Source organism: Vigna umbellata, chromosome 8, assembly GCF_029865625.1.
Source record: "Vigna umbellata cultivar VRB3 chromosome 8, Vumbellata_1.0, whole genome shotgun sequence".
Classification (NCBI taxonomy): Eukaryota; Viridiplantae; Streptophyta; class Magnoliopsida; order Fabales; family Fabaceae; genus Vigna; species Vigna umbellata.
This window is the reverse complement of record NC_142172.1, coordinates 31,813,163-31,826,035: the sequence shown is the minus strand read 5'-3', so window position 1 is coordinate 31,826,035 and position 12,873 is coordinate 31,813,163. Positions and strand designations below refer to the sequence as shown.

The 12,873-nt window shown below is 37.1% G+C and overlaps 1 protein-coding gene across 1 annotated transcript; it reads left to right on the top strand.

The window, feature by feature from the left end:
• The first annotated feature begins 1,435 nt into the window (after positions 1 to 1,435).
• Positions 1,436 to 12,533, top strand: LOC124837558 (Ribosomal protein L7Ae/L30e/S12e/Gadd45 family protein). The gene is made up of 7 exons (XM_047312964.2): positions 1,436 to 1,691; positions 5,982 to 6,114; positions 6,189 to 6,236; positions 6,433 to 6,493; positions 6,599 to 6,733; positions 7,285 to 7,452; positions 12,166 to 12,533. The coding sequence occupies exons 2-7, from the start codon at positions 6,035 to 6,037 to the stop codon at positions 12,247 to 12,249; spliced, it is 576 nt and encodes a 191-aa protein (XP_047168920.1). The 5' UTR covers positions 1,436 to 1,691; positions 5,982 to 6,034; the 3' UTR covers positions 12,250 to 12,533.
• The last annotated feature ends 340 nt before the right edge of the window (positions 12,534 to 12,873 follow it).

Here is a 12,873-nt window from a genome sequence, read left to right as displayed (position 1 = left end):
GGCACTGAAGTTGTTCTCAAACAAATCCAAGGCAAGAAAGTAGAACTGTTTATCAACACCTTGCAACTCATCCAACACCTTAATGCACTTGCTTATGGGGAACATGTCCTCGTTCTTCAGAATTGCATTGGCCCTCATCTTTGAAGCAGCAACAATCTCCAACATGGCATCCACAATGGCATCGCCGCTAGCCTTGTAGCTCCGCTTTTGACCACCGGAACTAGACAGTACAACAACCTGGAAATTACAACCATACCTATCCTAGCTAATTCCAATCGCATAGTACAATTAACCAATAATGGAAGAGACAATCACACCCAAAATTCAAAACGAGAGAAAACAAGGAACCCTGAAGCTAATTCTCACTAAGCGAACAAAGTTCAACTGGCCCAGAATTAAAAGAGAGATTTGTAATGTACGAGTAGGTTCGCAATGCGATTAAGGAAAAGGAACGAAACATCGAACCGTGTCACAACTTTGGGAATTAGGGTTTTTTTTTGAGAATTTTGGGGGGTTTTAGAATCTGTTCATGCAATTTTGGATTTTCTGAGTTTTTTTGCGATTAAGGTTGGTTCTTGTTTCTCATGGTGCGATTTGGGGCTTAACGACTAGGGTTGGTTCTTGTCTCCTGATGTTGCCTGTGACCGTGGGAGAAAGAGTTTCCAATTTCCAGTTCTGGCAAAGTTGGGATGCGAACGGTATCACGGTGGTTGCGATGGCAGCGACAACCTGTTTCGCGTGGTGGTTGGCAGCGAAGTTGCTCCATTCTGACCTTGATGGAGGCCTTGTGGGCTTGGTTTGGATTGGCAGAAGTTTGGTTTATATTGGGCGGTAGTGTTTGTTGCCGGGAGGATGCACAACTTTAAGACCTTTGTTGGTGCCGACGGGATATTTATCATGAACAGGAAGCACGGGTTCGAGGAGAAGCGATATGCAAACAACGACGTGTACGAGGGTTGGTGGCGGTGCAACCTGCAGAGGGGAGGGAAGGTACACGTGGCACAACAGGAATGAGTATATCGGGGAGTGGAAGAATGACGTCATCTCTAAGAAATAAATTTAATTTATTTAAATGTTAAAATAAATAAATTCCACGTAATGTGTGCCACGTGCTTAACAATTGCCCAGTCATTATGTCATGACTTAAAAAATTTAACGTCATCCAGTCCAATTAACGACAAAGTTATAATTGACTCAATTTTACAATTGAGATATAAAAAATAGGATGAGCTATTTGAGATTTCTCTACATAACATTCGAAATTAAACCATAATTATAAAATAAACATTATTAGTAAGAATTTATAGTTGATATAAATGATAAAAGAAAAGGAAAGTATGAAAACCCAGCCGAATGAACTGATTCACAGCTTTTAAAAAAGAAAACTCGCCACTCATACACGGCCACGTGGCAGGAAGGGAGTTACCAGGTTAGTACACAGGGACACTCGACTTGCTATATATAGGTGGAAGTTTGAAAGAAAAAGGAGCATACTGGGTTTTTAGAATTGGAATAACATAGGGGAGGGAACTGGGATTGAAAAAGGAGGAAAAAAAGGTGAAGAAAGTAAGAAGCGGGAAAAAAGCGTGGGAAAATAGTAGAAGGCAGAGAAGAAAGAAGAATTCGGAAAAGGTTGAGAAAGCAGAGAAGGGGAAAGAAGGTTTGAACAGTATTGGTTTCACACAGCGAAGGTTCTTTATCCCATTCTTTATCTCTTTAGTTAAATTGATTAAATAACTGGTCAAATTTCTTATATTTCGGATGTGCTCCTGCGTGTTTGTTAATCAATGTTTGATACTCTTCTTTCCTGTAAATCTCATGCACAATTTCTTGGTATTTTTGCGATAAGTTTTGTTTTCTTCTTGAATGGCTATTTTTGTTCTTTAAATCATAAAAAAAATTGACAGCCGGAGAATAAAATTCTATTTACTTTAATGAAAATTTAAGCAAGAATTAAAGAATTAAACAGAGCATAATACCAGAGGAAATTTGCCCAAAAAAATCGGCGTGGTGCAGATCTGGGTTCGACTTGAATGGAACGGATTCATCGATGGAGACGTGGTGCAGGAAGCATTCATTTGCAATGTGGCAGATGTTGGGTTTCGATAATGGAAGTGGCGCGACGCCAGCGGCAGTCGCCGGCGATGATGCGGCCAGTGATCTTTTTGGGGCGGGTGGCGCGGCCCTGGCACAGTTAGGGTTCATGGCAGAAGTTTTGGTTGAACTGTTTGCATTCATAGCATTAGCATTCCAGGAGATTTCCCTTGCCGATTGAATGTAACATGAAAGGGCAACTTCTCAAGATAACCTAATTTCTTTTACGTGTTTCTTCTACTATTATTTGAGATTGCTATAGTTGACCACCGAACATTAGGATCGAGTTGTGATTTGTTTCTTTGCAGCAGGGTTTGATTTAGTTTCCTGTCATGACTTGTATCTCGTAGAGTCTGTTATGATTGACTATGTTGTCTCTATTGTTTTTGAAGTCTATAATTTATTATTCATCATTGGATGTGGAAACTTTGGCAGCAGATCTTCAGAACTTTTTATGTGATGATGGACATCTATTTGAATTTAAATGTAGGTTCTATGTTTGATTACGTCTAGGTGTTGAACTGGTTTGTTTTCATCGTAAACTAATTTCTTTTAAGTTTCCTCTCTATTTGGTTTCTCGGGATTTGATGACTAAGCATGAGGATTCAATTGCCATTTGTTTCTTTGCAGTGGTGTTTTTGTTACTCTTTCACATAAATTTTATGTGATTCTTGGTACACTGAATTAGGACTGTCAAATTTAGGAGTTGTTTGAAATATTTTCATTCATTCCTTTTCAAGACACGCTGCCTAGTCTCTCTGAGATTTCAAAATAACTAGAGTGTCGAATTTTACAACTTGGGATAATCGAATTTCTTCTGAGTGTTGTCCTCTCTATTTAATTTCTCTATTATTAGCATCTTTATCTTCTTTGGATTTTGAGTTCATGAACAGGATGACGTAATCACATCAAGTCTCTTACCAGGTCTCCCCTGGTTTTATACTATTATTCTGAATTTGCTATTTTTTTTGTTTGGGTTTTGGGTTGGTTGCTTTCCTTGCTGTTTCTAGATCACTAAACAACAATACTTTTTGGAATAGGATTTGTTTGAGCCTTACCATCTACATGAAGCTTGAAATTAAACGTGAAATGATAACTGTTCAACATATTCATAATTACTTGATCATCGAACATTAGGATCGAATTGTTATGACCTGCATCTATCGAGCCTGTTGTGAGCAATTAGGTCCGTTGGGTTTTTTTGAGTTCTTGCATTTCTAGTCTTTTTAGAATTTCTGGTCCTTTTAGGAAGACAAGCAATGCATGTTTCTTCTTGTATGACATCGATTATGTTATGTGTTTTGGATTAGTGTTGTGTGCATCTCATCGAGTTTGTGAGAGTTTTCCCATTGACTTTTTGAGTCAAATTTATATATAGTTTCTATATGTCTTTTTCTATTAGTAGTTCCTCTTTATCAAAATTCCTTTTCATCTTGTTGCCAGATCTGAGATTTCTTTTGCAGACATTTGATTAAAATAGTTGAAAAGAGGTTAGAATGGTGTAGGATAATCTTTTGCAGACATTTTGGATGATGATTTTCTTCTGGTATTTAATGTCTCAGACTTCTTGACCTTAAACATGGATTGAATTGTGATATTTTTGCAATGGTGTTTGGATTTGTTGTGTAACGTAGTTCACAATGAATATAGGACATGTGGGGTAGGACTTTGATTCTTTGTTTGAAAGTTCTATAAATTTGAATTTTAGTAGTGGTAATTAGCAACCGGTTCTTGATAATCTATCATGTGGACTTTTCGTTTTCATATTGTCCTTTTCTCTCTTCAGTTTCATTGGGTTGATTGTGGCTGGCTAAACATGTTTGGTTGATTATTAATGATGAGTTATTGGAATGTGGGAGTTTGTGAGAATCACTTGTACATGTTATATTAATGGAGTATATACTTGTAATGTGGGAAAGATATACAAATTGTGGGAGGAAATTCTGTATACTGTGAAACCAAAGGTTTCATTACTTTGTAATGTGGGAAGGATATACAAATTGTGGGAGGAAATTTTGTGCACTGTGAAACTAAATGTCTCATTACTTTGTAATGTGGGAAGGATATACAATATGTGGGAGGAAATTTTGTGCACTGTGAAACTAAATGTTTCATTACTTTCTAATGTGGGAAGGATATACGTGGGAGGAAATTTTGTGCACAGTGAACCTAAAGGTTTCACTACTTTGTAATGTGGGAAGGATATACAAATTGTGGGAGCAAATTATGTGCACTCTGAAACTAAAGGTTTCATTACTTTGTAATGTGGGAAGGATATACAAATTGTGAAAGGAAATTCTGTGCATGGTGAAACTAAAGGTTTCATTACGTTGTAATGTCGGAAGGATATACAAATTGTGGGAGGAAATTCTCTGCATTGTGAAACTAAAGGTTTCATTACTTACGCTTACATTATTTTTTTTCTACGTTAATTTGTGGCTGGCGTGGCAGGCTAAACTTGTTTCGTCGATTATTGATGGCGTGTTATCGACCCTCGACCCTCGAAAGTCGGCCCTCGGCCCTCGATCTTCGAAACTTGACCCTCGACCCTCGGCCCTCGACCCTCGACCCTCGGCCCTCGACCCTCGACCCTCGACCCTCGACGCCAGACCCTCGGCGCTCGGCCCTCGACCTTTGACCCTCGGCGGCCCTAGAAGCTCGACCCAAGGTGCTTTCGAAGCTCAAGCTCGAACCTCGAACCTCGACCCTTGGCCCTCGATCCTCAAACTCGGCCCTCGATCCTCGATCCTCGAAACTCGGCCCTCGATCCTCGATCCTCGAAGCTCGGCCCTCGATCCTCGAAACTCGGCCCTCAGCCGTCGACCCTCGACCCTCAAAACTCGGCTTGAATGGAACGGATTCATCGATGGAGATGTGGTGCAGGAAGCATTCATTTGCAATGTGGCAGATGTTGGGTTTCGATAATGGAAGTGGCGCGACGCCAGCGGCAGTCGCCGGCGACGATGCGGCCAGTGATCTTTTTGGGGCGGGTGGCGCGGCCCTGGCACAGTTAGGGTTCATGGCAGAAGTTTTTGTTTTTTTAATATATATAAATTATTTTTTAGAATAAAAAATAGGTAATTTAATATTAAGAAAATTAATAATAGTAAAAATTAAAATAATAGTAATAAAAAAAAAGTTCTTTCTTCTTTTTTTTCTTTTGAACCCTCTTTTCTTATGTTCACACCCTTCTATATTTGTTCTATGCTAGAGTTAACCCATTTCAGTTTTTCTGCATCTTTTTCTTGTATGTTCACATCTCTGACTTATATTATGTCTATGGTTTTTTATTTTTTCAAAATTTTGGTTTACACATTGTCTCTCAATGGTTTCACCATGTTTCACCATTAAAATTATTAATTATTATATTAAGTCTTGAACTTTTTTTATAATTAAATTATTTTTGGTTTAATAAATTTTTATCAAGTTTTGAATTTACTTGATAATAATAATAATAATTTTCAAATATTAATATCTACCTATGTTCAGTTACGAATTTTGACATCCATTTTAACAAAACACATACAAATTTATTATTCATTTTAACAAAAACACATACAAATTTTTATTATCGAGCAAATATATAAATTTAGTAAATGTAAATGTGTATGTGTATCTTGTTTCTTCCCTCTTTTGATTCTGGATTTTTAGTTCTAACAAGGTGGAATGTGATTGGAAGCATCACTTCAAGCTCCATTTTTCGATTAACATGCTTTCGATATTGTTTTACGCAATTTCTTCCCATGCAATCTTTATACGGTTGAGATTTTGAAATTTTTTGTTCTGTTACCAATTTTTGTTTATATCGATGCCATGGCTTCTTTTGAAGAATTTTTGGAATGTAATATACTCCTGCTCAAACTGATTGAAAAGGCTTTTTGAATTAGTTTGTTGGGTCGGAGTCGCTTAAGGCTGAGTCGGTGAATATTGAAAGTAAATTATGGCAAGTAGGAGCAATGTCAAAACTCCAAAGAAGGTTGGGGACACTACAAATTCGAGCTTTGCTTCTCTAGAAAATAAGTATGCAACACTCCCTGTTGTTATTGCTGGTGTTTATTTTTGTTATAAACTTAATTTTCTAATTTGATTTGTAGTTGTTATGAAGGAGAACGTCTCACCAATCTATTCCAATCAATCCGTAGGTAAGATATATTTTTTCACATTTGGTGCTTTATTTTATTTATCATTCTTCAAACGTGATTTGATCCACAAGGCCATTGTTGACTGATGCTGAGGCAGTCACCTGCGAGAATTTTAACATTTTAAAGAGCGAATCACTTAATGACCTTTATTAATGGTGTAATTTTTCACCTGATCTGACCTTATTCTGCTGAACAGAGAGATCCGATCTGCAAGAGATTCAGATGGAACTTCCTTGCCGGAGAAAATATGGTTAAAGGTTAGACTTCTACTTGGTTGGTTTGATTTATGAAACTTTGGAAATTTAAGATATGTTTATCAGGAAGCATACATTTTCATGTAAACTTTCTACTGTTCCTTTCAGCAACAATTCTCCATCGGGGTCAATGATGTAACTCGTGTCCTTGAGCGCATGAAACCATGCACTGAGTTAGAAAGGTCTGATCAGCTCTTCCCTTTAAGAAGCACCAACAATAAAGCTCCTTCAGTTAAGCTTCAGGTTGATTTCCTCTATTTTCCTGTGTAGAATATGCATACCTTAGTTAATTGGATATTTACTACCTTCATTTTTACTTATTAGTTCATCACTTTTATGTAAATTCTTCAACATGTACATTTTTCTGGTGTTTTAAGCTTTATATGGTGCTGGAAACAGCCAACTACGAAAAATTAAACTTTGTTTTTGCTGATTCCTGCAACTATTGGTTGTTTTAACATGAAAGCCACTTGCAAGTAAATTCTTCAACTTGCACTTTTTATGGTGTTTTAACCTTTATATGGTGTTGCAAACAGCAAATTACGAAAAAATAGATTATTTGTTTATGCTGATTCCTGCAAATTGTAATGGTTGTTTTTGGCTGAGAGCCTCATTATATTTTCTTAAATTGCTCAAACTCAATTAGTTTTTCGTCATAATAAATAAACAAGTTGCACAATAATAATGAACGAAGTTGTATTAGTAGTATATAGCTTTTTCTGCTGTTAGGTGTGTATGCGTGACTTAGTTATATAGTCCTATAGAGTACATTATTTGCGTTGTACGTTATGCAGGCTGTGCTTGTAGCTTCTGATTGTAACCCACGATGGCTGACGAAGCATCTACTAAGTTTGGCTTCATCAAGGAGTGTGCCCCTTATCTTTGTTAGAGATAATAAACACGGTTCCTTCATATTAGGTGAACTTGTTCGACTAAAAACTGCCATTGCTATCGGAATTAAGGTGAGATCTTGACATTTGTTTATGCTATTTTTAGAATAAATATTATTTACTGTAAGTGTTTGAGAAAAGAGAAAACGAGAATTCCTGAAAGAACAGAAAGTGAATGAATATCAGTTGTAAGTGTAAAGTACAACGAGAGTAAAGTATTTATACAAAGAGGAAGAGAGAAAGAGAAAACAAAAATAATAAAACTAACAAAACTTATTCTAAAACACTGTAACCGAACAGCTTCTGAGTGTCCAGCCGTTCGGTAGTTTGTAGACGTTCAGTAGTCTGTAGACCTTCGGCAGACGTTTGGTAGTCTGCAGACGTTTGGCAGACGTTCGATAGTCTGCAGACGTTTGGCAGACGTTCGGTAGTCTGCAGACGTTCGGTAGTCTGCAAACGTTCGGTAGTATGTAGATGTCCAGTGGTCTTCAGCTCTCTGTAGTCGTTCGACAAGATGCTGTTGTCCACCGTTCGGTAACAACAAAAGAAGAGATCTGTGAAGGTCTCTATCACCCTCCCTCAAGATGAACATGGATATTATGCATGTTTAGCTTGGAAGTAATAGTATTAAAAGGAGAAGGATAAAGAGATTTGGTGAAAACATCTGCAACTTGATTGGTAGAAGAAACATGAAGAAGCTTGATGAGACCATCTTGATGCTTTTGTCTAGTAACGTGGCAGTCTGTATCTATATGTTTGGTTCTCTCATGAAAGGTGGGATTCTTGGCAATGTGGATAGCAGAATTGTTGTCACAATAGATTGAGTAAGGAATCGGGCACAGTATATGCAGATCTTTTAAAAGATATTGCAGCCATTGTAGTTCACAAGTAAGAGAAGCTAAAGACCTATATTCGGTTTCAGAAGAAGATTTGGAAACAGTGGTTTGTTTCTTTGATTTCCAAGAAATATGAGCAGTTCCAAGAAAGATGCAAAAACCAGAGATGGATCTTCTAGTGGTAGCACAAGTAGCCCAATCAGAATCCGAGTATGCATGAATGCGGAAGGAATTATTAACAGCATATAACAGACCAGAACCAGGAGCATTCTTTAAATATCTAATGATCCCCATGGCTTGTTGCATATGAGGTTGACGAGGAGTAGAAACAAACTGGCTAAGTTGTTGGACGGCAAAAGCAATGTCGGCCGCGTATAGTGAGATAGAGTAATCGTCCAATAAGATGTTGGTAAGAAGAAGGATCTGTGAGAGGAATGCCTTCATCAGCATGAAGTTTGACAGAAGGATCAGCATGTGTGGGAGCAGGTTTACATCCTAACATACCAACTTCAAAAATCAATTCAAGACAGTATTTTCTTTGATTGATACATATTCCAGCTTGAGATCTAGCAATTTCAAATCCCAAAAAATATTTGAGATCTCCAAGATTTTTAATGTGAAACTTGCTGTGGAGATGATCTTTGATAGTAGTGATTTCAGACAAGTTATTTCCAGAAAGAAGAATATCATCAACATAGACCAGAAGAATGGTGATAGTAGAGGGAGAATGTTTGATAAATAAAGAGTGGTCGGCAGAGCTTTGTGTATACCCGATAGAAAGTAATTATGATGTGAGTTTGTGATTCCAATTTCTGCTGGCTTGTTTTAAACCATAAAGAGATTTTTGAAGCTTGCAAACGAGATTAGGAGTAGATGAACAGAGACCAGGGGGAGGCTTCATGTATATTTCTTCAGTTAAATCACCATGAAGAAAAGCATTGTCAACATCCAATTGATGAAGAAACCATTTGTTGATGGCAGCAAGAGCAAGAACAAGGCAAACCATGGTGATTTTAACAACAGGGGAAAAGGTTTCATAGTAATCAAATCCTTCAGTTTGAGTGAAACCTCTTGCCACTAAACGGGCTTTATATCTGTCAATAGAGCCATCCGCTTTATGCTTGATACGATATACCCAACGACAACTTATGGGTTTCTTACCAGCAGGGAGATTCACCAAAGTCCATGTTTGGTTTCTTTCAAGAGCAGCAAGTTCAGAGTTCATAGCTTGCTGCCAACATTCAAACTTGCTAGCCTCTTTAAAAGAAAAAGGTTCAACTTGTGTAGAAATATTATGACAAAAAGAAGTGTGGTCAGAGGAACAATTAGCATAAGAAAGGAACAAATGCATAGGATACGGGGTAGTATGGGATGAGGTAATGCTAGAAGTAGTACCACAGTAGTAATGATCTAAATATTTAGGTCTAGTTTTGTTTCTAAGAGAAACTCTTTGTTCAACAGTAGGAATAATGATACTATCAGAAGCATGATGAGAAGTGTTACTAGGTGGATAATTTGGGACAGTGGAAATAGGTGTCAGATTTGGAAAATCAAAAAGAATAACATCAGAAATATCATCATGTGTAGGAGGAAGGTAAAGTGAAAGAAGTTTGATAGGGAAAAATATGTTCATGAAAAATGACATTTCGTGAAATAATAGTAGAATGTGAATGCAGATCATACAGCACAAACCCTTTGGTTCCAAATTTGTATCCAAGAAAAATGCATTTGTTGCTTCTGGAATCAAGTTTTGTGCGTCCTGCAGTAACAGAGCTGCAGTATGATAAGCATCCAAAAACTTTCAAATTTGAAAAATCAGGTTTGATGGAATAACAGAATGAAAAACGTTTAATTCTGAAGTACTTATGGTATTATTACTAAGAAGACAAAAAAGGTCTTTGTATTTCTTAGCTACTCCAATCGTCTGGTAAGTATTCATCTGCACAATGAGACAACTATTTTGATGAAAAACAATGAAAGAATTATTCGAATGTAACAGTTTAGAAATAGAAATAAGATGAACAGAGAAATTGGGAACAAATAGAGTATTGTGCAAAACCAAATTGCCTAAAATAACTGTCCCAGAAAATTTAGCAGTAACAAAACTATTATTTGGTAAGCGTATAGAAATAGGAGTGATAGGCTGTAAAGAATTAAAAAGAAATTTTGAAGAACATATATGATCAGTAGCTCCACTATCTATAATCCAAGAAGAAAAATTGGGTGTAGAAAAAGAACCTGATGACTATGGAGTGCATTGATTAACGCTGGCCTCCCTAGGAGTAGGAGGTTGAGACTGTTTAAATAAGCCAAAAATAGCGTCATACTGTTCTTGAGAAAAAGTGCATTGAACTTGGGTTTTATCAACGGAGGATTCATTGGAGTTGTGTGAAACGCCATCAGTCAGGTTGGCAGATGGATTGGAGATGGCAGAATTGGATTTGATGGTAGGTTTATAACCTTGAGGAAGGCCATATTTGATCCAGCAATTGTCAGAGGTGTGATTAGTTCTTTTGCAATGATCACAGTATTTGGCACGACCACCAAATTTAGTAGTACGTCCTCGTCCACGACCAAAAAACGCACCACGAGAGGTATTAGAAGTCTTGATCTGAGGGTCTTGGGAATTGAAATTAGCCATTGAATCTTGTGGAATTTGTGAGGAGGAATTGTGAAATTCTCCTTCTTGTTGAAGGACCAAAGAAAAGCTTTTAGGGAGAGTCGGCATGGGTTCCATTAGCATGATTTGAGAATAGACTGAAGAAAATTCATTGTTTAATCCACGGAGAAACTTGATGACAGAATCATCGTTGCGCTCTTATTAAATCTTGGTCAATAATCCACAATTACAAGGAGAATGACAGGTGCAGACAAGAATGGTCTTATATAGAGAAAGTTCTTTCCAAAGTATTTGAAGACGAGTATAATACTGAGAGACAGTGGAATCACCTTGTTTGCAAGATTGAAGGGCTTCTTGGAGATCAGCAATGCGAAACTTATCACCATGAGAAAAACGTTGAAGGAGATCGGTCCAAATTTCGTACGCAGAATCCATCCACATAACAAATTGTTTGATGGGGAGAGTCATGGAGCGCATCAGCCATGAGATCACCATCTTGTTACATCTTTTCCAGGCTTCGTGAAGAACATCATCAGGAGGAGGGCAAGAAATAGTACCAAGAACGAATTTGTCTTTATTCTTGGTTTCAAGAGTGACAAGCATATCGTGCCGCCATTGTTGATAATTGGTGTCAGAGAGAGGAGGATTGACAAGAACGAGAGTGGGGTTCTCACCGAGATGAAGAAACAAAGGGTGGGCAGGATTGGAAAGATGATCGGTGGTAGAATTTGAGAAAGTCATGAGAAGAGAACAGAAGATGAAGAAAGGGGGCAAAAGAAGAACTCTAATTATTTGCTTTCTTCTGATGCCATGTAAGTGTTTGAGAAACGAGAGAAAACGAGAATTCCTGAAAGAACAGAAAGTGAATGAATATCAGTAGTAAGTGTAAAGTACAACGAGAGTAAAATATTTATACAAAGAGGAAGAGAGAAAGAGAAAACAAAAATAATAAAACTAACAAAACTTATTCTAAAACACTGTAAACGGCTTCTGAGTGTTCAGCTGTTCGGTAGTCTGCAGACATTCGGTAGTATGCAGATGTCCGGTGGTCTTCAGTTCTCTGTAGTCGCTCGGCAAGATGCTGTTGTCCACCGTTCGGTAACAACATAAGAAGAGATCTATGAAGGTTTCTATCATTTACAATTTCTAAAAGGAATAAAAAATAAACAAGTTAATCCCTCTTTTTCGTAGAACAAAACTTTTTGGGGGAACTGCTACACAGGCTCTCTCGAAGAGCAACCATGATTTCTTTTTTCAACATCACATTCCCCAATTTTTTTTATCTTGGGATACTGATTTGGACAGTTCTTTATGTTTCAATAAATGCAGGTTAAAGACAGCAGCATAAATAAAATTATCGAGGAGGTTGTTCAAAGCGATAGATTTGAACCTCCACCTGACGGTAAAAATTGAGCAAGAATATTTTGATGTTGAAGGGGGTTTCTAAGACCCTTTCAGGGATGTAATATTTTGGTAGAGATGTATATTGGATTCATAACCAATAGTATTGGCCTCACACTCTAGAGGTGTTGTTCTGTTTTTTCTTTTTATTACGTGGGGGTGGGGCTGCAAATGCATTTTAGATTTTTTGTTTTTGTTTTTTTGAGCATGATAACTTTATCTCACCATACATTACAACGTTAATGTAATGAATCGAAAGATTACTGTCAATATATTTTAGGGAATTTTAGATATTATTCCCATGTATTTAATATGTTATATTTTCTATATGCAATGAGTATAGCTTCTGCCGAAGTGCCTTTGGAACATTATTTTGAAAAAGAAAGTGCTCTAGTTTGATCTAATCAAGTGTCTATTTTTTCTTTCCGTATTCTCATTTTGTTGGGGTGTGTTTTCTTTATACATGTTCATAGTACCAGAAGAGAAAAATTTGATCCAAGGGCAATAAAATCTATTTTCTTGGTTGGGGTACTCAGTCACACAAAAAGGGTATAAATGCTTCTATCCTCAATCCCAAAAATTTTGTATCAAGAGATGTTACTTTCAATTAATGTGTAAGTTACTTCAATCTTATCT